Raw genomic sequence first — 25,078 nt, 5'->3', positions numbered from 1 at the left:
TTCATGTACTTTATATTGCTCTTATTTTCTTTTACGTAACATACTCAGATAATTTTCACTGGTACTCATAATAAAAATAAGAAGTGTAGACGTTATCTACAATAGTTATTAATGGTTCTCACCGGCCTCCTCTAGCAGTGATCCGGTCCAATTTGCGACACAGTTTCCCGTTTTGACAGAGCTCGGAGAGCTGCGCGGGCGCCTCCAGGTCGATGACGAGCGTCTCGATCACGAAGTCCGCCGGGTTGTGCGTGGTAGGGCAGATGTGACCCATCTCGGCCAGGAACGGGACGAGGAGGGGCGCAGCGCCCTGTTAACGATAAATGAACCTGGTTATGTGACATTTTTAATTTTAATAAAAGATTGTCTTCGACACTTGTGTACCAACTACCTACTTACTGAGAGTTGCATAATTACACGGACACCTTATGCATGAATCGATTCATTAAGTTGCCATGCAATTTTCCGACTTGGTACATAGTGTGTACATTTTTAGCTGACTGGCAAGTAGGTAATTTTTATTTATTTATTTAAAACTGATCGGCGATTGGCTCTAGTCACACCTGATGGAAAGTAAAGACAGAGCCTAAGATGTAGCTCACCGGTTCGGGCCGCGTAGCCAAAGTTACAATCGTTAACGCTCCGTAGCGTAGCGTAGTCATCTCTCTCTATCACTTTTCCATATTAGTGCGACTGTGACAGTTGCGTTTCGTTCGCCACGGAGAGTGAACGATATGCACGTTGGCTACGCGGCCTGTAGTAGCCTATTCACTCTTGCTTTAAAGATACCGAGGTCATATCTATCACGGAATACAGATGGCGGGAGCGCATTTCATTCTTTAGCCGTCCGTACCAAAAAAGTTATGCATATAAATATCTTATATTCATACCAGTATACAATTGTATAGAGCTACAAAAGTACATAGGTACCTAGTTTTAACACATGCTGCGCTTTGTTAAAAACTTATGAGTCTTCATTTCAGAATAGAGTCCTTTACTGTACAGCCGTACAGTATAGAAACGTATTAATTTAATTTTTAAATACCTACCAATTGGAATTAAGAAGATTGACATGTAAGATTAATTGTCTGTCCTAATGATCATACTCGTAAATACATTATTAACTTCGATTACCTAGTCTAGTGGGTATGTATGTGTGGGAATGTGGTGGGTGGGGTGAGCGATGTGAAGAACTTGCAAAAAACACACTCCACCGCATCCACAAAGATCCGTACCTACACTACAAATGTCATCTTACAAGGATTTTGGTGGAGGGTTTGTAGGGAAGACCGGGGACAATTGAAACAATTTAAGTTCAAGGGCCATTAAGTAATTGTTATATTTTTATGAGCTTACCTATACATGTTGTTATCCAAGATCTTTGTAAACCCATAAGCTTGCGAAAAAATAATTTTTGATTTTAATTTTTGACATGATGTCGCGTTGCATACGGATCAAAGGGAGGCCAATGATAGAGAAAAGTTTTGAACCAGAATTATGATAATTTTTAGTTAAAATTAATGATTCCAGAGAAATAATCGCTTTGTCCTGAGCAGCCTTAACCTGACTTTTGTAACTTGATTTAAAGAATGTATGAAGCCAAATTTCGATAATTTCTAAGAAGCTTTTAATTATTCTCTAAATATACATGGAGGTCAAATCGTTGGTGTTTTAAGGTCCTATCAATGCTCTTTTTTGATCCATAATAAACGCGACATCCTGTACTTAATTCGCAATGGTCGTACCCATGTAAATTGTTTTCAACATTTTCCAACCTTCCCATTCCACAGTTTAAGAAGTGAAGTTTGTTCTTATTGAAAAATATAACAAGCAAGCAAAATCTGCCATTTGATGTATGCCATATAAAGCTCCCCCTGTTAAGATTCTTGCATTTTTTTTTAAATTAAATATCACTAAAGAACCCGGGGGCCACTTTTTTAGTTTCGAGATGTAAGTATTTTTAGATATATAAAAAACATATATTAAAAGCAATAAATAGTATAGTAGGAATATTTTCACCATAATGCCTATTTGTTAAAGTTGTCCTGGTGAGATCAAAATTAAAACATGCGAATAAATAGGCGAATAAAAACATAAATGAATATGCAGTTTTCATTTTTTTTGGTATTAGTATGCAACATGTATTAACCGAATTTAACGACCTGTGGACTTATTGAATACACATTACCTATATCTGATAAGTCCGCCCTTTCAGCATCAATAATTTGTGAACAAATATTATGAACAACGTCCCACAGTTAGTTCAATAAGGTCCGTCCGACACATACATTGTATAGAAAACGTACTTTCTTTATGCCAATTAGAATATTAATTATTATCTCGTAAGACTAACGATGCTTGTAATTCTGATTGATACATACAAAATTATGTGGCTTGGCCGTTTCGCTACCGTCACAATGGCAACATTTCTTTATTACTTTTTTTGTTAGAAGTAGGTAAAAGAGTACTTACTTGTAGTAACGAAACGGTCAAGCCACATATTTTGACTAAGGTGTAGAGTTTGTGAAGGTAAGGCTTGTAGAGTTAGAAGCTTGGCTCTACATGAGATCTGATAACTTTTTTACAGTGCGAGCTTTATGGTTTCGTCTTGGCAATATTTTAAATGAAAATATTTTTGGTGGGATAGTATTTTTTATTTGAGAAATGCTAATTAAAATCATCACCCGAACAATCACAAAAAATACAAAAAGAATTCCCTTCACCGGGAAGTGAACCCATGACTATTACACGTCAGGTTAGGCTATTGGCGTGTGGTGGACGTTTAGTACCGTACTCAGGAAATTGCATATACTTAGGAAAAATTGACCCAAGCCGCCGCGCCGTGACTCGGGTGACCGAGGGGCTCAGGCTTAGGCACCTGCCGCGATACCAGAGAACGCTTCGATTCCGGCCCTGGGCACTAAAAGCCTTGGTCACTTTTCTTCGTTCATTTATTTCGGGTTGTAATTTATATGGTTGCGTTTCTACTAGAAATAACACAAATTAAAATATTCTCAACAAATAATTTTGATATACTAAATTTATCTACTACGAGGGTATTAAGTAATATACAAGAAATTTCGAAAGTACATAGGGAGATTTGGCGTTCAATTGTATGTAGATGACACCAGTCACCGTGTGTAAACCCCGCCTTAAAATCAAGCATGACTTGCCGCTAAGGACTGTGAAATAGACACATGGTGCAATCCGTCATCTGCCGCCTTGATTTAAAAATGATCACAGGTCCTATTATGGTTGCATATCAATTCTACATCGACGCCATAAACTCGGTAATATTATTATTTAATTATTTTGCATTGTTTGTTTGTGCTATTATTACGTGACGGAGTTGACAAATATTAAAGACACCATCAGGTTCGTGATAAAACTCGAGAATTTAAATGTGTTTTGACGCCGAGAAAGCTGAAGAAGCGACAAGATCTCTCCTCTTAAGTTATTTCAAGTAAGGCCTCTAAAATACGTCTTATGGTTTTTTTAGTCAGCAATACGGTAGTACTATTAGTTATTATGTGGCAAAAGTAGTACTTACTAACCCGCCTAGCTGTTTCTTCTTGAGATTGGACCAAAGACTGGTAGTATTTTTACACTTGGCTCTGAGAAATATCTGCTTAGGGCCCAGGGAATCTAGGATATGAGGAGATCACTGAAACATGTCCGTTCGGTATTGCATTTAATCGATCGACGAGAAAGGTACGAAATCTACCCTCTATTGTGGAAGCATAAGTCTACCCACATACATTACAGGCTCATTCATTTTTCAATAAATATTACTATACTTTAGCCAGTGTATTAGTTCAATAGCAAATTGCTTGTCGTAAATTTGTTTTGTATATTTACCTACACGTACTATAATTGATATTATAGGTACTTTATGGGTACTCCATTGTGATTATAATTTGAGCTACGCCGATATCCAATGTCAAATCGATTAATTATACTAACAGATGAATCCTTCGCCGTTCATATTATGAAGACTTGATTAATTGAATATTATGTTTCAGAGTTTCATTTAATTAATTACGATAAATTTTGATAATTTTGATTGCAGTACGGCATTTTAATTTAAAGTTGTACCCCAAACTTAGGTGTTAGAATTGAGAATTTTAATATTGTTTCATCACGAGCTTTTCCATTTTTTTCGGTATTAACTAAATTCCCCAATTTTACGGTCCATTTGGTTACGTTTTCAATACAACCTTCTATGACCGTAAAAAAACGGACAAACAAAAAATAACAAATGGACAAACTTTGGGGACATTTTTTTTTCGTATTAGGATCGAAAGAGCTTGTGTCTAAGTGGAAGTAATATAAAAACTCCAAAATCTAAAATGCAAGTTAGGGGTATCTTCATCGCGTTGTCCCAGCATTTTGCCACGGCTCATGGGAGCCTGGGGTCCGCTTGGCAACCAATCCCGAGAATTGGCGTAGGCACTAGTTTTTACGAAAGCGACTGCCATCTGACCTTCCAACCCAGAGGGTAAACTATAGGAGATAAGACCGCCTGTTGTTTACCTCTTCTTTATGTGTTGTATTATTTGTATTGTTTCTGTATTGAGGTGTGCAATAAAGAGTATTTGTATTGTATTGTATAGGCCTTATTGGGATTAGTCCAGTTTTCTCACGATGTTTTCCTTCACCGAAAAGCGACTGGTAAATATCAAATGATATTTCGTACATAAGTTCCGAAAAACTTATTGTTACGAGCCGGGATTTGAACCCGCGACCTCCGGATTGCAAGTCGCACCGCTAGGCCACCAGCGCTTCAAAAATGCAAGTTGTAAAATGCAAGTTAGGGATACATAACTGTTACATATTATACATGTTATATGTTAATAAGTTTGTCCCACGTATACGCAATTTAGAAATGCATGAGCATAAATGTACTTAAATATTTATTTTCCTTGTTTATTGTGGAACGTATCACATTACAATCTACAAATTGTATTATACAGATGTCAATCAAAATGAAAAACTCAACGATGATCAAACTCTGGTCAACGTGGGACTCGACCCACATCTTTGGATTGCCGGTCCAATGTGTTACCAATTGCGCCAGCTGACGATCCGTCATCCACCGCGAATTTAACCATTGCAACTGTGACAATGTCACTAGCAACGTAGCAACATCTGCACTTTAAAGTTTACAACCTTAACCAACTCTGAGGAGATGCGCTAGCGCATGACTTGTCTCCCAACCACACAACACATGGTTGTGTTAAATCCGCTCAAGAGATGGTGTTGTTATTTAACTTAAATGTAAATATTTATTTTCCTTTTTTATTGTAGTGGTATGTTCTACAAATTGTATATACAGATGTCATCATCATTGATTATCGTTGATTTTTTCATTGTGATTGACATCTGTATATACAATTTGTAAATGCATGAGCGTTAGCGTCATTAAACATGTGAAATTAATTTTATTTTATTACAGTACATGCAGTGCAAAACTTAACTCTCTGATTTTCCTGACTGGTTCATGCGGAGTAAATGTCTGCCTCTGCCCTTTATTGAACAATTGATATTGTACGAGTACGTGTGTTCTGGCATGAATAAAGTCGTCCAGCCATTATTAAATTACTAGACGTGCCCGCGGCTCCGCTCGCGTAAGTGAGATAAAGAGTTTGTCTTATGTTTAAATACCAACCTTATTAATATTATGTAAAGTATAATTGAAGGGATGTTTACAAACATTACTACATTGGGCATGATTTTCCAGGAGATCATATAAGTAAATTTCTCTTCAAATATTTAATATTGATTAAAGCTTGATTTTCAGAGGCGATAAAAATATATTGCCACAAGTGCCACAAAGTTAGGAATATCACTTTGTTTGTTTGAAGGCTCTTTACTTTTTGGAAAAAATGTGAATTAACCTTTGAATTCAACACCACCAAGGTTTATAAAAACTGAAATTAACAGTTGTATAATACTTCTTATTTGTAACAGTTATATATATATATTTATGGCGTTATTCATAAACGTCTGTTAAATTTAAAATGCCGTTATTTAAATGATTGTTAGTCCCTGTATGCAATATTGATATTTGTGTTTGTTAGAAAGTGGGAAAATTTAACACAGGTTATCTAAGTTTTATGAATAAGGGGGGTTAGTTTCCAAATTAATAAATGATATGATTTGGAATAATGAGAAATTGTATTTTTTCATCCATATATTTGCAAACTATCACACTTCTCGTATGGGCATAGACTAAGGTTGATAGCACTTTTGATTTTAATGTACGGTTGCACAAACATCCATTAAAGGCGGTATTACACCGGAAGGAAGGAATATCTTCCATAAACTATTACACTTCTTGTATGGGCAAAGACTAACGTTCATAGCACTTTTAATTTTTATTTCACTACGAGTAAAAAACACCGATACAATTACATACGAGTACCAGCTTGACAAACATACTTTCTTCTTCTTCGTTTCCTCATGACTGAGGGTCGCGATCACATGAGATAGTTATTTGTGCATCAAGGCTCTCCATTCTGTACGATTTTCCGCCTTCCTAATAATAGGCGCCTGTGTAGATCCCTCTGGCAGGCCTTCTTTACAATGTCCACCCGGATTGCTGGATGCGGAGTGGTGGATGTCCACTACCCTGTCCTCCTTCCACCATGCCAAACTTAATGCGCGTTTCGCAGTTGTCCGGCTCCCGTCTGGCTACGTGTCCAAAGTAACTAAGGATCCGCAGGAGACAAATGGATGACAACCGGCACTGGAATTTTAATTCCATCAGGATTGACGTATTAGTCCGGCGCGTCGTCCAAGAAATCCCCAACGTCTTGCGCCAACACCTTACTTTAGGTTAAGTACTTTAATATAATTATTTTTTAATTAAATAATTTTATAACAAACATACTTTAGGTTACTTGAATTTACGTCAAAAAAAAATTGACGGGCTGTTTGGTCATAGATTAAGGCTGACAGCACTTTTGTATTTCATTTTAGTTGGAGTAAAAACACACGGATAAAACAGCAAACATGACGAACATAATTTGGACTACTTAAACTTTGTAGATATGTAGCGAAACCATCGAAACCAACCGAAAGTTGCCGAAAATGGCCGATCGTCGTAAAATGAGGACATTTATGATAATTGTGAAGGAAACAAAGCACAGCGAAAACAGTAATTATTATGCCCTTGTTCTATTCTCATATTTAAACAATAGATTTGCATAGATTTTTTCTCATGATACTTGCGCCGTATACAAGAAACGTGTCACCTAAATTCCTAAAATTTTGTAAGGCGCCGTCTCGTTCCATCCTTCGTTTTTTCAATTTTATATAGTAGTTTGCACAAATTATTATTTAATAAGAATTATGAAAAGCAAATACCACAAAATGACGAACACGTAGGTAATGAACAGGGAACCAAATGCTGCTTTAATGCAATTTGATATTTACCTACCTACACGACAAGATCCGAAGCTGCAGTCAAATCAAGAGGCTTATTCTGATTGTAATAACTGGTTCATTATGAATTTGATCTGGATTATTATGGATATAATCTCTCAGTGTCTAAGGTGACGTTTCGGGACAGATCAAATCCAGATCGAATAACCTGTTATTATAATTAGAATAAGCCACCTTCTCGAGTTTCAATACAAGCTTGTTAATTCGACGTAACCTTGCAAAACACGTCACGTCTCGAACACAACTGAGCTCTTGAGGAACTACCATAGTAGTGACAGAATAGTACGAGTATATCATCAAACAAATTAAAGATAAAACATCGACTTAAGTAACTGTTTGTGTTTAGGTAAATAATTTTTAAATCAATTGTCAATCACAAACTTGAAACAAAGAGTTATTAATAGTAGAACAGGTGTAAAATGTAAGAAGGTTGTGCTACGAATTTGACAGCTGAAGAAGGTAGTTATCGCTGTACGGCTACATATTCATAATTATACGGCTGTCAAAAGTAGATGTTTGATAATTCAAACTTTCAATTCATCCACTAAACATAACCTATGGCGCCGTATAGCGCTATTTAGTTCAGCTATCGAATTCGGAAGTACGATTTTTATTTGAATAACTCCTTGTTCCAAGTTTGTGATTGACAATAGATTTAAAAAATAATTTGATTATTTACCTTAACACAAACAGTCAAGTCGATATTTTATCTTTTATTTATTTGATGATACATATGAATATACAGATGAAGATACATATATAGTATATACTATGTATGACAGGGCATCGGGAAGGGGAGTGAATTGCTTGTTGCATGCGAACTTTCATTAAATGTTATGCCGAGAACACATATTGGGTCAACGTCGCACATACGTCGGAAATCCCGATTTAGGCGGCCAAAAGTCAACTTTCTAAAAGTAGGCTTATCGCAAAACTAATTGGCTCTCGAAAAACACCACACTATCACGGATTTAATCCCACCCCATTACTACCCCTATCAGTTTCGCAGGTCATATACGAGGTTCTCGAAACTCGGTCATCACACTCGTTGCACACGCAGTTCATAGCACTCTTATCCGAAGCAAACATTTCTAAGTCATTATTTATTTTTGTGGAGTTTTTTTGTGAGTGAAAGTGATGGATATCAAAAATACAGGTAATTTTCTTTTATTTTAATCTATTTTGAATTATAAATATTTATTTAATGATACATATATAACCCACTAAACATTACCCTTTTCGTAATTAAAATTTTGAGTATTTTTTGTATTCAATAGTGAATATACTATACTTCCGAGCTCGTCCGAGTATTTTTTTATGGCATTCTATAAAACAAGTCTTTATTTATATATCCTGAAAAAATTGGGGTGCACTTTTGAGCACTTTTTAAAATATCGAGTTTCAAAAAAAAATCACGATATAACAAATTATTACGTTGTTTTTTTCAATACTGTTTAAATGGCTTTTCTGTTGTTATAGGTTCATCAAATACCTCGGGTGTAAAAGTTGTGACTCGAAAATATCTGTTTGACAAGATGAATGAACCAAAATTTCAGTCAATAACAGAAAAATTTGACTTCTTGGAAAATTATCTCCTTATATGCCCAAGTGACGCAGACAAAGAAAAACAGGCTATGAAGCATAGATTTTCACGTTTTAAATCAGAATTTAAAAAGAAATGGACTAAATCACGTCGTATAGTGGAAAAATTTCTGACAACTGATGGATCTTGGTTGGAAGGAACATTTGAAATATCGATTAAAACTCATTGCAGGCGCGGTCGGCCGTCCAAATCGTTCAGTGAGTCTAGTGAAAGAACAAAACACAGGAAAACTGATAACTTGCTCCATTGTAAATAAAGAAGTTATAGATCTAAAGTTAATAAAGCGGATTCGAATGAAACAGATCGCCTTACTCCACAACAAGCACTGACTTAGCAGTACGAGAAAGAAAATTCGCGTTAAATCATTTCTGCAAGAAACTATGCAGCTATTGATTTCTGCTGAGCCACATATAGCGAGAGCTGCCGCAGCGCAGAGCGAGGAATGCTTCCAAAGCAATAAAGATGATTTTTCTTTAAGATACGATGATGATTAATATTGTTTTGTATGAACCTTTGTATACATATAAACGTAATAGTATTAAGTAAAAGTAAATATTCTTTATTGCACCACAAAGAAGACAAATTTAAAAAACAGATTTACAATGTAAAGAAAGGTAGCAACAGGCGGTCTTATCGCTGTAAGCGATCTCTTCCAGACAACCTTAGGGTAGCAGTATTAGATGCGAACCTATGTGTACTTCTATGACTTTCTGTAATGTGTTACTTGTATACCTAAATATATATAGTAGATATTATATTATTTACATATAATGGAAGATAATAAAATATATCAATACCCAACTTAACATTGTATTATTCATAAATATATAAAATATTTAAGCTAAGAGGAGCCCTGAAATGTGAAAAAAACTGAAATAACTGAAAAATGGCCATAATATAAATAATAATAATATTAATTATATAAAACTACATTTTCTTACATCAAAATCGTGTTTAAAATGCAAAAATGTAATAAAATATTTTTGGCCGCCTAAATCGTCATTTTCGACCTATGTGCGTCGTAAGCCAATCTAAGGGACGCAGCTATGAGATAGCAATATTGTTTGGCCCCTCTACCACTAGATTGGCCTACGCTGACCCAATATGTAATATATGGCATTAGAAGAACACAAAGCGTATCAGACCCAGTTTCACATTATACACCGTGTTTTCATAAACACGGTTAACTTCGTGGTATTGCTAGATGCATTTAATGAAACTTAATGGCATCGTTAATTTTCATTTTCTTATTATTATTATTATTTTCATAAAAAGTTCTTATATGCTGCATATAGCGCTGTTGCAACACGCGTATTAAGTATTTTAACTTAACCAAACGATTGAAAACTTTGACATATCAATACTCGTATCATTTCGAACATCGATCGTCTGCTTCGAGCAACACCGGGAAGGGAGACGGCATTCATACTATTTCCCCTCTGCCGAAGCATAGATACAACTGTACCTATGGTGGTGCATGTTGTGACCCGTCCATACACAAAAAGAGATCGAGGTGTGCAAGATTTGTCTTTGACGTGTGTCATTTTCTATGTACTTGTGTCGTCATTACAGATTGGTTTTTGTATGTAGTAAGTGAGAAGTGCGACTGTGTGCACGTTTCACCCGCAAAAAATGGCAGATAGATTTGTTCGGTAAGATATCGCTTAGGCTCCTCCCTTACTAGATAATACTTGCGATTACTAGTGTGACGTTTACACAGTAAAAGTATGTTTGTAAAACTACCTGCAAGTCGACACTCCGTTGTCAAGTGCCGAGCGAGCAGCGGGGTCGCAAAGCATACGATCACAATTTGTATTTTATTTACCACCTTGTCAATGCAAATGTACACACGCGTAGGGGCTTTATCAGAAAAAATATCTCTAAAAGGGAGCTAAGTCATTAGAATACCGGTGTCTTTCAGAAAGTTACTTAATTTAAGCTCAGGAATGCAGCCTTGAAATTAACGGAGTGAAAAAAGAACGGTGTATACTTTCGAATTAACCTTCTGCAGGTATGAACAGAGAAAGCATAGGTAACGATTACCCATTTTTCTTACTACACTATGCCCTAACTAACCGCACAAGTGAATTTGCCTGCAAGTTGAAATTAACATGGAATTTAATAAGATCCGTTGAACTCACAAGTGGCTTCGTGTCAGGTGTCTTGTCTGTCCGCCGGGACGACGGGAACTTGTAATTTAAAATTTCACTTTAAAGTTCTTTGCTGGGTTTTTATGAGAACGGTTTCAGCTTTAGAAAAAGTTGAATGTGTCTGGTGTACAATTTATTTAAATTGTATTTAAAAGTTTGCGAATAAAATGGTTTAGCTCAAAAGTTTAAATTCAGATTTTTATTGCGCTAATCATAGATATAAGAAGTAAGGAGATTTTTAACGAAGCATAATTTCAATGAGTCTCGTTTGTCTCCAACTATCCACCACCACATCATTGAGGGCGTGGCCAGACACAGACAACCAACTCACGCGCTGTGGGAAAACCGCGCGGAGTAAGAGACGAGAGCGGCGACACTAGAGGGGGACAAGTCGATAAAGTTACAACAGCTATCGGTATTTTATATGTTCTGAACAATTTTGATATGAAAACTTCTTATTTAATTTATATTCCTTTTAATATTTGTCCTTATTTGCGAGCTAAGATTTTTTAGGTGCGAATAAGGTATATTTGTCGCTCCAGTTTTGTCACAAAGGATTTTACTGATAAAATGTAATACTAAACTTTTAATGAAAATTACCATGATTTGAAAGCTTGTTTATGCTAATCAAAACGTAATATACTAAGTAACCAATTGGTTAAAATTTTAGTAACGATTTTATTGACGACGAAGACGCGTGCACTCACCTGGATTGTACTTCAAAAAAGTGAGTAAAAATCGGGGATACATTAATCATATGGTTACAATTGTATTTTTTAATGAACCTACTTTATTATAGCATATGTCAGTTACGAAGAATTTTGCAAGCATTCAATGAACACATTTGATTATACCTAGTGCAGTTATTCGAATCCTTGCTAAGAACCTGACTTAAATATAATTACAGGTATAAACTACAATGTAATACATAATTGTAATTAAAACAGTTTTTTACTTGACGCGCTTGAGCGCCACTCTACTTCGCGGTGTCAAGAGGCGAGCGGTTGGCGGTCATACCAAAAAATAATATTGCCGTTGTGAATATCGTTAACGGTTTAATGCATTGCTTTCGAATTTATTCGGGTCAGGTGAGTTAAATTAGACATTATGTTTTACTAATTAGACATTATGTTTTACTAATTTGAAATTGCTTTGAAAGGGGTGGGTAGGTACCTGTAATTAGTTTTCTCATTACATATCAGACCCAACATAGCCGCAACCGCAAGCCAATTCAAAATATTTAAGTTTATCTACGTTGCGAGTATGATACAATGGAACTACAATTATATAGCCTATTACCCTATAAATTTATAATAGGCAGCAAATATAATGTACGAATACTTATAAATACTATTAACTGACGGCAATTATATGGAAAATGAAGCTGTATTATTGCTTTTCAGTATAAGAAAATGCCTCAGAAATTCAACAACTATTCAAATTCATTCAACTAACCTAAATACCGTAGTATGCGAGCGCCTGCTAAAATATATTAGCAATAAGTCTCCGACACATAGTATAGACGCTCAGGCGCTGCATTCACTTGCATAATGTCTTCTATTTGCGCTCCCGACGTGCAAACAATCCGCCAAGTGACTATTAACCTGCACAAAGCCAAGCTCCTCGGTTTTATACTATGTGTATTTTGTCAGCAAGTTTTAATGTGGGGACGAAATTCCTATAAACATCATCGTATATATATTAATAAAGCTCGAGGTAAAACCTTATTTAAATAATATAGGTATGGTATGTTGCACGTACAATCGTTCTACCTATTTTAAGCGAACGGAAACAAATGAAAAACTAAAGCATTCACGATCACGTGACTCCACTTAAAAAATCAGAGTAATTTAGATCAATTCATCAATTATTCTTTATAAATAGGTTACCTGCTTTAATACTTAATTGCTTAGATTCGATAAGGTAAAATCCCATAATCAAATTTAAAATACTTTAGTCCACAAAAACTCTATATAACCCGTCACTATTTGTGTTCCATCATTTCTATGGAAAAACCGAACATGAGGAGTATATCAAATATTGTTGCACTTTTGTAGCCGAGTTATATTTATAGGTAATCATAACAAATTATTTTCCACGAAACCGACAATAACTAGTGCCCCACTGGGGCTGGCCCAGTCCACTATAATAGTACATCTCAGGCCCACTTAAGGCTTTTATTTTGAAGTCTGATTCTCGTCACTCGGAACGATTATTTATAATTATAGTTGTTCAAAAAGTTGTGAGAGTGGTGGTGTTTAGCGTGTGAAACGTTCATTTTTTATTTATTCCTGGCTGTACTCCATGGGTACATTCAGGTCAAATAAGTTGGACTTTCAAAAACTTATATTTTTCATCTCAGCAGCTCGGATAAGGGTACTTTACAGCATTAAAACAGAGAGTAAAATTATTTTATTCTGCTAGCTTGAGACAAAATGATCTTAAAGTGCTCTTAAAATTAAATTGCCATTTTAAAGGGGAGACGAATATGGAATCGAAAACGGGGTCGCAAGTCAGAGTGGGAGCCTCCGATCTAGTCGCAGTAGAAGTCCAGTCTAGTCGCAGGCCAGTCGAAATCGTAGTTTAGGTACAGTACCTGGGCGACCGAGCGTTGCTCGGTTATAACTATTTATTGTAATGTAGTGGTGTATAGGTGATAATCTTAACTACATTTTTTTACATAAAAAAAAAAACAAAAGTTAGTCACCGGGCGAGATTCGAACCCGTACCACTTTTCTAGCAGTCCGCGTCTTAACCCGCTGGGCCAGACGGACAGTGGCCGGCAACACGAAATTAGCGACCATATTCTGCGACGAAAGAAAAACGCATGAAAACTCGAAAACACGCGTTTTCCCAAACATAAGATTAATCTAGATCGATTGTATACCCCCAAAAACCCCCAGCAAGTTTTCCACTTCGAAAGCCCTTCGGATCTTTGTGGGTCTAATATACAGTACAGTGCGGAAACTTGTTATAATTCGCATCTCTTGTACCTGTATCTTTGATGGGTCACGCTTGTCTTCTGAATCCACAGCACTTCTTTTGCACCCAGCGTATGTGGTAGCATTTCTTCGTCAACCTGATCAGGCAGGTCGAAATCGTCATCTGATGGTGGATCATCAATGAATGGTTTTTCAATGCTGGCACACATCTCCGGTCTGGTATATTCTCGCAGGATTGACCATTGCTGTAGTTCCAAACGGCTGAGCATTTGAGTCCTGATTCCCTACAACCACAACTGCTGGTACAACCTTTTTTGCAGTTACAGTAAGTTCAAAATTTTGCAAACAAAGGTTTGCAAAGGTTTTCTCAAAGGAGAAGCCGTTGAAACTATTTGGCTCACTAATACTATATTGTAAATTAATTGCAAATTTTATCTTCTTGAAAGTGTGCATAGTGACTTTTGCCATAACTCCGGTTCTCGGTGGTTTTTAGGGTTCCGTAGCCAAATGGCAAAAAACGGAACCCTTATAGATTCGTCATGTCCGTCTGTCTGTCCGATTTTTTTTACAAAATACATTACAAAACTGAAAAAGTTCTAAAATTGAATGGATTTTCATGTACTTTACAATAATCCCAAGGGCTTTCATCACTACCAACATATTAAAAAAACAGAACTACCTCATTTGATGTTATGTACCAATTCCATGGACTAACAGTCGTAAACCAGTAGCAGTTGCAGCCCAGTCGCACTCATACTCCAGTCGCTGTCACAGCACAGTCACAGTCGCAGTCCAGATGCAGTCGCAGTCTTCTCGCACTCTAGTCGCAGTCCAGTTGCAGTCACAGTTTAGTCACATTCCAGACTCACAGACGCATTTTAGTCGCAGCCGCAGTTTAGTCACAGTCCAGTAGCAGTTGCAGTCTAGTTGTAGTCCAGTCGCAGTTGAATCGCAATGGGAAAAATAGAAAAAATAGCGGAAATGGGAACAAGTAGTGACTGATTTTATTTGCATCATTTATGATTGAGTTTAGGGGAAACTTCCTTTAATATTAAATTTTTACCCTCTGGTATGTTCTACTGCTGACGTAGAAAGTGGTATGTGCCTCACGAGAGCAAAGTATTTTATGGGCGAGTCACTGCCTAAGCTCAAGATTCTAAAATTAGAATTCATTGGAAAAAATAACTCTGCTCTCTTGTTGCACAAATAACAATTTTATTTCGCCATTAATTACGCGCAACAAACAATTTAATTACACGATGATTATTTAATATCTTAAAGTGACGATATTCTGAGAGGTGAATGTAGGTCATACTGAAAAACTTTTATAATTGAACTAAATTCTAAAACGCAAAAAAACTGCTGTCTAATACATTTCAGCGAATCATGTGTCAATGTTTTCTAAGAAGCAGCAGATTTTTTTCACCATTTTGGGGTTGGACCCATAGTAAAAATTGTTCAGTATGACCTACATATTCACACCTCAGAGTATGATCAGATTAGACATAAAAAATTGTGTGTGTTGTGTTTTGTATTATATGAATCTCTGGCTAACAAGCTTTGTTAATAGAAAACGGCCGGAATACCATAATAAATAAAATAGCCTTTGGCTGATAATTAAATATTCTTGCGCAAGTTTATGTGTAAAAAATAAATAAAACAGCTACCTATAAAATTATAAATTCTTTAACCATTCATGTTAAATGAGTAGTTAAATATCACTTACCTAATTAAATATTTGACTTTTCAGTGCCGTGGTTACCATAGTGGTTGAGAGTAATATCGGCTATAACTCCCTGTACGTATGCGTGGAAGGAATAACAACCTTTACAGGCAAGTGTGAAGGAAACTGTATTTAATAATGAAGTACCTATTAGCTAGTATATCCTACTTACGATATAAGGATTTAACTAATACGCGGAGTACTAGAGCTGACACGCCCCCTCATTATCCGCCTGTCGCACATTGTCTGCCTCTGACAACCCTGTTTCGTGCCAATCTTTTACGCTCAATTGTTTTTTTACATCGAAACGGGATAGATACCTACTCGTGTAAGTCCCCTACAAAATTATTTTATTAATAAAGAGGAATTTGCAAATGTCACCTGAGGCATCAATATTTTTTTATATATACTTAATGTAAATCAATTTGACAAACACCTATAACATTTCAATACAAAATAGTTTTTAAAAACCTGCATCTTGTTAGGGCCTCTTTGTTTTTCATTGAAGGTGTAGCAAGTAGGTAAGTTTATCTTAAGAAAGTAAATATTTATAGATAAAATTTGAATATTACGGCGACAAAGTTGTGAATTTTTAATAGTTCCAAGCCCGAGATTCTGGTCCGTTAGGAGAGCTCCACTCCGAGATAAATAGTTAGCTCTAAACTTCTTTTTCTCGAGTAAAAAACTTTAAAGTGATGGGCATTATGGACAAACTTAATAAGTAAATTTCTTATGTTTAAGGCGTGTGTGTGTGTGATTTTGACAATATGTGCGTTTTCACAATTTTTCCTAAAATCCAAAGAATTTTATAAGATGTGTCGATATTGGCGCAAACAATAAAATATATTATGTCCAAATCGAAATATATTTACACTCATAAGGTTCTCATTTCGTCAAAAATGTGTCAGAACTACAAAATATTGCAATTGCTTGCATTCACACACACTTACGTAGACTAAAAGTCAGTGTCAAATGTCAGTAAGTATATTCGGAATGTCACAGTGAAGAGGGCGCAGTGGATAGAATGTTTATTTTTGGAAAATAAAAATCGAATTGAAGGTGCAGTAGGTTCAGAGAGCGCACGCTAAACAGCTACGTAAAGTAGCGCTTTTTGAGCAACTGTATTAAAAAATATTATACTATTATTACCTAAGTATCGTTATTTACGATTATTTATGTATCATATATTTAAATTGTATGAAAACAATATCGAATGTTGCCTTTGGAAACTTAAAACATTCTTGCAGTAAAAAAACGCCTCTGCTTTGACAGGCGTTTCGGCAGCTATTCCGTTCCATTCAGACAACTTATTAAGAACGGTTTTTCAAATTTCATATTTTAGGTAAGTAATAAAATATGAAATATACTTTTATATTTCATATTTTTACATTAACAGTAGGTTTTTATGTTGCTTACGACTTTTAAAGGAAACTAACATTAACACTCATCAATAAAGTAGTCATGAATTGCAACAAGTGGAAAAGTAAAAAGCACTAGTTCGCGAAATCCAACTTTCCGCACGCTAAACAGCTACGTAAAGTAGCACTTTTTGAGCAACTGTATTAAAATAGTACATTACGATATAAGTGTAAAAAATAGGAAATTCGAAACGAGTGGCGATAAATTAAAACACGACCGAAGGGAGTGTTTTAAATCGACACGAGTTGCGAATTACCTATTTTTCAAACAAGACCTTCTGTAAAACGGTTTCACTGATGTCTTTTTTAAGCTCTATTTTCACGATTTTTTTCATATTTTGGGATCCGTAGTTCAAAAGTTAAAAGGTTACAGTTTTTATTTTATTTCGGAGCGATTATTTCTGAAAATATTCACCTAATCAAAAAATGTTTGTTGGAAACCATCCAAAGATATTCCATAGATACACCATAGGGTTGAAGCGAAAAAAAAATCTCGTCCCCACTTTACATGTGTTTTTAGACATAGAAATAAATTAAAAGTGGAAGTGTTATTTTTTTAGTTTCTAATGTACCACTTTGTCCGATTGATTGATTTATATACTCGTATCCACGCCAAATGGTAGCTTTTAAGCTCTAACGATCACGGAGCAAAGCCTCGGACAGATAGACAGACGGATATGGCGAAACTATAAAGGTTCCCAGTTGACTACGGAACCCTAATAACAAAAAGTATGAGGGGTCTTGGTCGTAATTTGAGTTCAAATCATAGTATTTACCTTAGCCTTGTACACTCAATGGCTGGGGGGCAAAATATTGTCGTTTATAATTTAATACTTTTGTTTATTTAAAAAAATATTATAGTTGCCTAATTGAATAGCCGTTTAATATATTTTATACAATATTCTACCGTGGCTGAATGCCGGATGGGGATCAGTGCCTTCGATGCCTAACCTGTCATAAATGTCAATATGGCGGATGAATGTTTGAAATGTCATCGTATATAAGAATTACGTCGCTTTTCAGTTTTTTACTCACAAGTGTGATGAAAAACATTGTGTGTGCCACGGGCGGTACAAGAATTACGAACTAATGTTAATTAGGCTTCGGGCTTAATTAACATTTGTTCGTAAATTCATGTTTACCGCACTTAATACACAACATACTATAAACATCAGCCTTAATTTTTTTTGGGTTATGTAGGTAGTGTATATAAGAAAATAAAGTAGGTACCTATTAGGGTTCCGTAGCCAAATGGCATAAAACGGAACCCTTATAGTTTCGCCATGTCCGTCTGTCTGTCTGTCTGTCTGTCCGAGGCTTTGCTCCGTGGTCGTTAGTGCTAGAAAGCTGAAATTTGGCATGGATATATAAATCAATAAAGCCGACAAAGTCGTACAATAAAATCTAAAAATTTAATTTTTTTTAGGGTACCTCCCCTACACGTAAAGTGGAGGTGAACATTTTTTTTTGCTTCAACCCTACAGTGTGGGATATCGTTGGAAAGGTCTTTCAAAACTAATAGGGGTCTTCAACAAACATTTCTTGATAAAGTGAATATATTCGGAGATAATTGCTCCGAAAGAAAAAAAAAATGTGTCCCCCCCCCTCTAACTTTTGAACCATAGCTTCAAAAAATATAAAAAAAATCTTGGAAGTAGAGCTTAAGAAAGACATTAAATGAAAACTATAGCGGATATGATCAGTTTACCTGTTTTTGAGTTATCACAAAAAGTTTCCCCTTCATAGTAAAAAGACTTACTTTAATTAGGTACTGATTATGCAAATTTGCCTATTTGTTTAACTCGGGTGAAAGGTACCGTTTCATCCCTTGGTTAACAATTTACTATACTTTAAGCTCAAGTTTAGCTTATTGTGACGGAAGAGTAACTACGGAACCCTACACTGAGCGTGGCCCGACATGCTCTTGGCCGGTTTTATTTTTATAATGGGAAAGCTTCGCACACGTTTTCCGTACATGAAAGTAAAAAAAAAAAAAACTCTTACTCCAATCCTTAAATACCTAAACACTACTCGAATATAACCGAAATACGATTTTAATGAAATGGCTACCTAAAAAATTCAGGTCCAAATTTTTAAAAATTTCATTATTAACTTTTCAAATTTAAAGGCAACTATAAAACAACGCGCTGGCAGAGCCATCCACGCCGAAGGGAGGAGGGAGATCCAATGGCCAAGTGTAAACGAGGCCGAAAGCTGAGCTCTGCAGAAGGCCGAAGGCCCAGGGCGTTCGATCTCGGCGCGCTTATGCGCTACACGTATGTCTAGATCTTTTTTTTTGTATACTACGTCGGTGGCAATCAAGCATACGTCCCGCCTGATCTATCCTGTGGGCAGCGTTCATGCGGGAATAAAGGCCACCAAGCTTGAGTCTTCGTACAATTTACTCGTGCGTATCGGCGGCGGGAATCATCGATTTTTGTTTTTTTTTTTGTCTCTGCCCCTGTCTAGGCCCCATAATTCTGAAAAAAATCAGCTCGTGTTGCGCCTCGCCTAAAAGAATACACTATCAGCCCGATTCGATACAGACATTAAGATACATCAAAAATTTCCTAAAGATACGATATGGATTGGATTTTCACTGACATATTTATAATCCATGTCGCATCTTTAGAAAGTATTTGATGTATCTTAAAGTTCGATCCGGGCCATATGTTTGAAAGCATGTAAATTAATCATTACTACTGTAGAGTCGGTAAATACATTAAACAAGTTGTAATACCCGATTGACTTTACGAAAACGGCGTAACTGCCATCAAATTGCATGAACATTACCGCTCTTTATTATGTACCTATTATTAGACCCCGATGTTGGCTTTTATCGTTGTGCGTCCGGAAATATCGGCAAATCCCGGCGAAAACCGGAACAAACCAAACCCACCGGAACCGTTGTTCGTTCGTGTAGTAGCCGAGTGAATTAAATATGATGGCGTGCCAGATCGGCAATGGTTGCATATTGTTAACAAAACGAGTGGCTTTTATAATAGTTAAAAAAAAACGTTTCATTTTAACATATATTTTAATGCCCTAATATACAATGTGTTTGTCTACGTATAGTGGAGCCGTCACCCATAGTACGATGAATTTTATCGACAAATCACCCCCCATACCTATGTTTTTTCTCAACCATTTAAAACTGCACCCTTTCAAAGTTTTATGGTGCCAAACACTACTGCACTTAGTAAATGTACCACTATCTGCCCATTTACCTATCGCACGTCTAAAAAATAACAATCATTCGATAGCTTATGAATTAGGGCATAAATTTGAAGCATTAAGGTGACAGTCCATTTCTGACCGCAGCTGCACTACTGCTCCGACATTACTGCAGCGGCCTGATCGTGTCGGTGTTATTGTCAATTTCCATAGTAAAATCAATGACGGTACCGACTGCACGTAATATGGTAATTTTAACGTATTTCCGACCGCAGCTGCACTACTGCTCCGACATTACTGCAGCGGCCTGAATACGTCAGTGTTATTGTCAAATTCCATAGTAAAATGATGACAAGACCGACTGCACGTAGCATGGTGATTTTTAGTGTTTGGTGTACATACGACTGCAACTGCAAACCGCACGTCAAATCTTTACAGAAATGTCTTTGGTCACAGATATTAGTAGCTCTAAGCAAAGAGGATATAACCACTACAATATAAGGAGTTTATTACACCCGTGGATAAACAACCCCGATAGTTTCTGTGTTTCGCGGTAGTTCCTCTGTATCTTGGCGTTGCTCTTATTGTTTTTGTTTAATGTTTCCTGATAAATTCATTAAATAAACAGTTCTTTCCTTTTTTCGTAGTTTTCCGAGAACAGCTATAAGCTCGAAAGGGCAAGAACGATAGAGAGCCAAATATACGATTTTCAAATTAAGATTTTCATGGTAGGCAATAAGTAGATAGTAGCTATGTATGTATGTATATATAAATTATTTACAAACTAATAATAGTGAAAAAACTGGAAAACTAGTTCGCCTTTGTATTAATGATGAGTGTTTTTTTCCTGTTTTGTGTTCATTTTTGTACAATAAAAAGTTTTACTACTACTACTAAATTACAGGACGCACTTATGTGTTAGAATAAGATCGATGTAGGTATGCTAACCATTATCGTACAATCATGTACACATAGCATAAAAATGTGACAACATAATATTTCTATGATGATTCTAATACTGAACGGAGTGGTCGTATGCAATTTCCTCTCTCTTTCCTCTTTCTCTCTTTTTCCAAATTTTGACTGAGAAAATGTTTCGAATGAAATAGCTTACTCTGTATCCTCTATATTTGTGTTAGTATACTACGAAACCACAGTAGATTACATTTTTTAGTGGCAACAATGGTCGCGCACTGTGCGGCTTAAGAGGAATTTCCTCCCGCGGGCGCTCCGGCTTTAGTATGAGCTCCCTGCCGAGGTTTTTCTGAAGGTCTACAGTAGGGGTTCTTGAAAAAAGAAGTGTACAGGTTTTTAAGGGGTCGGCAACGCGCATGTATCACTTCTGGAGTTGGAGGCGTGCTTAGGAGTTTCAGTGACGCTTATATTTAACAGGATTAATTACTGAATTCTCGCTGACAGTACCTACCGTGGCACAGTGAATTTGGCGTGATAAAATGTGAAAGTGTCGTAATATCATATTATATACACCGTGGGTTGGTAAAATCCGACAGATCTTAACTAAAAAATGTTTAGTAAAATTCGGAAAAAAAATGTTCTGTTTTTTTTTAGCCGATTTAAAAGCCATTTTCTGCACACAGCACGTTATTTCTTTCTACATCTTGGCGAAAAAAAAAAACATTACAACGAAGAAGTAAAGTTTTCTTAATTCATCTATAGATCAAAATTGCGAGTGTTCTTTTAAGTTGAGTAATGTTTGTCAGAAGGTATGACTAAACTAAGTCACATAGAGGCAGCATTCAGTTGTATTACCTAGAAATACAAAAGGCAAAGTTGTTGCTTAACACCTCATGGTAGCATATGGATACTCAAACGTAAGAAAAATTACAAAATTGAACCACAAGAGAAGCGACAGCGGTTTTAAAATAAAATTATATTGACAGTCGCGGGGACTTCAAGGCATGAGGGTTAAACAAACTTTGCTACAGAGCGCAACACGAATTTATTTTATCACACCATCACGAGGAAAATATTTATTATTCCAATTAATTTATTAAATATTCTTTCTATCAGCCCCTTGGCTAACGTAAATAGCTTTCTTCATAAAGGATTTCTTGTCTCGCCCATCAAGTTTTATATGGTCTAGTCATAAACTGTATCTGCCACGACCACGAGTGCCGTCGCCCATGGACACCTGCAACACAAGAGCGATTATAAGATTTAAATTTGTGCTTTAGTTTGAAATAGGAAACTGGACAATATTAAGTGTAAATTGCGTAATTTTAGCTCTTACAAATCAAATTTATTCGTTTATTCTTTACTTTTAGGTAACTAATAAAAGATTGGTTTAATATGAAAACTCAGAAAGATAAATCTGTAATATTTTACTAACACTGAACGACTGCATTGGAGAATTTATTTTGTCGCATCGCCATCTCCGAAACCCACGAATCCCTTTGCAAAAATAAAGTAAACCCGGGATAAAAGAGCCTACCTAGCTTTTTGAGGGGACGTTTATCGCAGACTTCTACATCCAGGCGGTACTAGGCCACCAAAAACGTGCAGACACCACCGGCTGGATTTGGCTGCATCACGTGATGCAAGTGGATCAAGTGCGCATACCGTATCCATCACGAGCAACATGAGTCCCGCTCTCGTCGGGTTGCTGTGTGTGCGGTGGTCACGCATTTAGTCAAGAGGATGGGGAAGATAATTTCAAAATGTTAACTTACCTTAAGTGAAGAAATATTTCTCCTCTGCATTCATTTAATTCGAGTAATTTGGTTGTATTTCTTCAATTTGAAATTAAATTGTTATTCATTTAATCGGCAAACAAACGATCACCAACAATATCTGGTTTTTTAATAATATTGCGTAGCTGCCTTCGACTGAATGTGACTTTTGTAGAAAGGCAAACTGTTTTTCGTTTTCGTGTACCATGTAGCATTATCGTCACTTACTTCTTCTCGTAAAAAATACAAAATAAGTAAATTAGTAATTTTATTTATACGTCTGACAGTGACATTATTCATTGACTTTGACAATCAACTGACGAACGCTGCCGCGACTGCACGCCGCAAACAGCAGCAGTCGGCCGCTGCAGTAATGTCGCACCAGTAATGTCGCAACGGTAGTGCAGCTGCAGTTGGAAATGGACTGTCACCTTTAATGTCACAAAGAATTTTTCACAATTACTCGATAATTAATAACAAAGATAAAAATCGTCTTGAAATATATATTTTTTTACATTTTATCTTTTTTTTTCGTAAACGAGGTCGTTGACCTGTACTTTTTTTATTGTTAAATGATAGAACAGGATATCAGCTAAAAGTTGACATCAAAATGATATCCTAGTTAAAACATTTCACAAGTTTCTCGAGTCCAAACAAGACCTTCTGTAATGTACGTGCAACATAGTTACTTATGTTTCAAACGAAAATGATTAAGCTAGTTCATGCAAAGCAAAGGTATGTCAAAAATAATATAAATTAAATTAAGCAGTATACAATGCGATGTCATATTTTGTTATTATTACCATTTATTTTGTATATAGGTACATAATAAAAAGCGGCCAAGTGCGAGTCGGACTCGCCCATGAAGGGTTCCGTACCATTTATGACGTATTAAAAAAACTACTTACTAGATCTCGTTCCAACCAATTTTCGGTGGAAGTTTGCATGGTAATGTATATCATATTTTTTTTTTCTTTCTGTTATTTTAGAAGTTACAGGGAGGGGGGGGACACACATTTTTCCACTTTGGAAGTGTCTCTCGCGCAAACTATTCAGCTTAGAAAAAAATTATATTAGAAACATAAATATCATTTTTGAAGACCTATCCATAGACTCCCCACACGTATGGGTTTGATGAAAAAAAAAATTATTTGAATTTTATGACGTATTAAAATAAAACTACTTACTAGATCTCTTTTAACCAATTTTCGGTGGACGTTTGCATGGTAATGTACATCATATATTTTTTTTAGGTTTATCATTCTCTTATTTTAGAAGTTACAGGGGGGGGGGGGGGACACACATTTTACCACTTTGGAAGTGTCTCTCGCGCAAACTATTCAGTTTAGAAAAAAATAATATTAGAAGCCTCAATATCATTTTTGAAGACCTATGTATAGATATCCTACACGTATGGGTTTGATGAAAAAAGATTTTTTGAGTTTTCAGTTCTAAGTATGGGGAACCCCCAAAATTTATTGTTTTTTTTCTATTTTTGTGTAAAAATCTTAATGCGGTTCATAGAATACATCTGCTTACCAAGTTTGAACAGTATAGCTCTTATAGTTTCGGAAAAAAGTGGCTGTGACATAAACGGGCAGACAGACGGACATGACGAATCTATAAGGGTTCCGTTTTTTTGCCATTTGGCTACGGAACCCTAAAAAGGAGTGTACAGGTTTTTAAAGGGTCGGCAACGCGCATGTAACACTTCTGGTTTTGCAGGCGTCCATAGGCTGCGGTGACTGCTTACCACCAGGTGGGCCGTATGCTTGTTTGCCACCGACGTGGTATAAAACAAACAAAAATGAATTCCTTCTATGTTAATTAAATTGTATAACCACCATGCCTACTTATTAGGGCGTGCAGTCCCGGGACCGGTTCCTAGTTTTTCATTTCGGTTCTCCCGGTTCTTTATGCTGAGCTGAATTA

The 25,078-nt window shown here is 36.1% G+C and overlaps 1 protein-coding gene across 3 annotated transcripts in view; it reads right to left on the bottom strand.

Moving 5' to 3' along the window:
• The window catches only part of LOC133534628 (ATP-binding cassette sub-family G member 1-like), a 202,273-nt gene that overhangs the window by 46,665 nt on the left and 130,530 nt on the right, over positions 1–25,078 (bottom strand). For all 3 annotated transcript variants that reach the window (XM_061873839.1, XM_061873838.1, XM_061873840.1), the window contains one exon: positions 123–310. In XM_061873839.1, coding sequence (XP_061729823.1) covers positions 123–310 — 188 coding nt within the window. The remainder of the gene's footprint in view (positions 1–122; positions 311–25,078) is intronic.

The sequence above is a fragment of the Cydia pomonella genome, chromosome 2, assembly GCF_033807575.1.
Source record: "Cydia pomonella isolate Wapato2018A chromosome 2, ilCydPomo1, whole genome shotgun sequence".
NCBI lineage: Eukaryota > Metazoa > Arthropoda > Insecta > Lepidoptera > Tortricidae > Cydia > Cydia pomonella.
The sequence above is the reverse complement of the archived record's forward strand: the minus strand, read 5'-3'. Positions and strand labels throughout refer to the sequence as shown.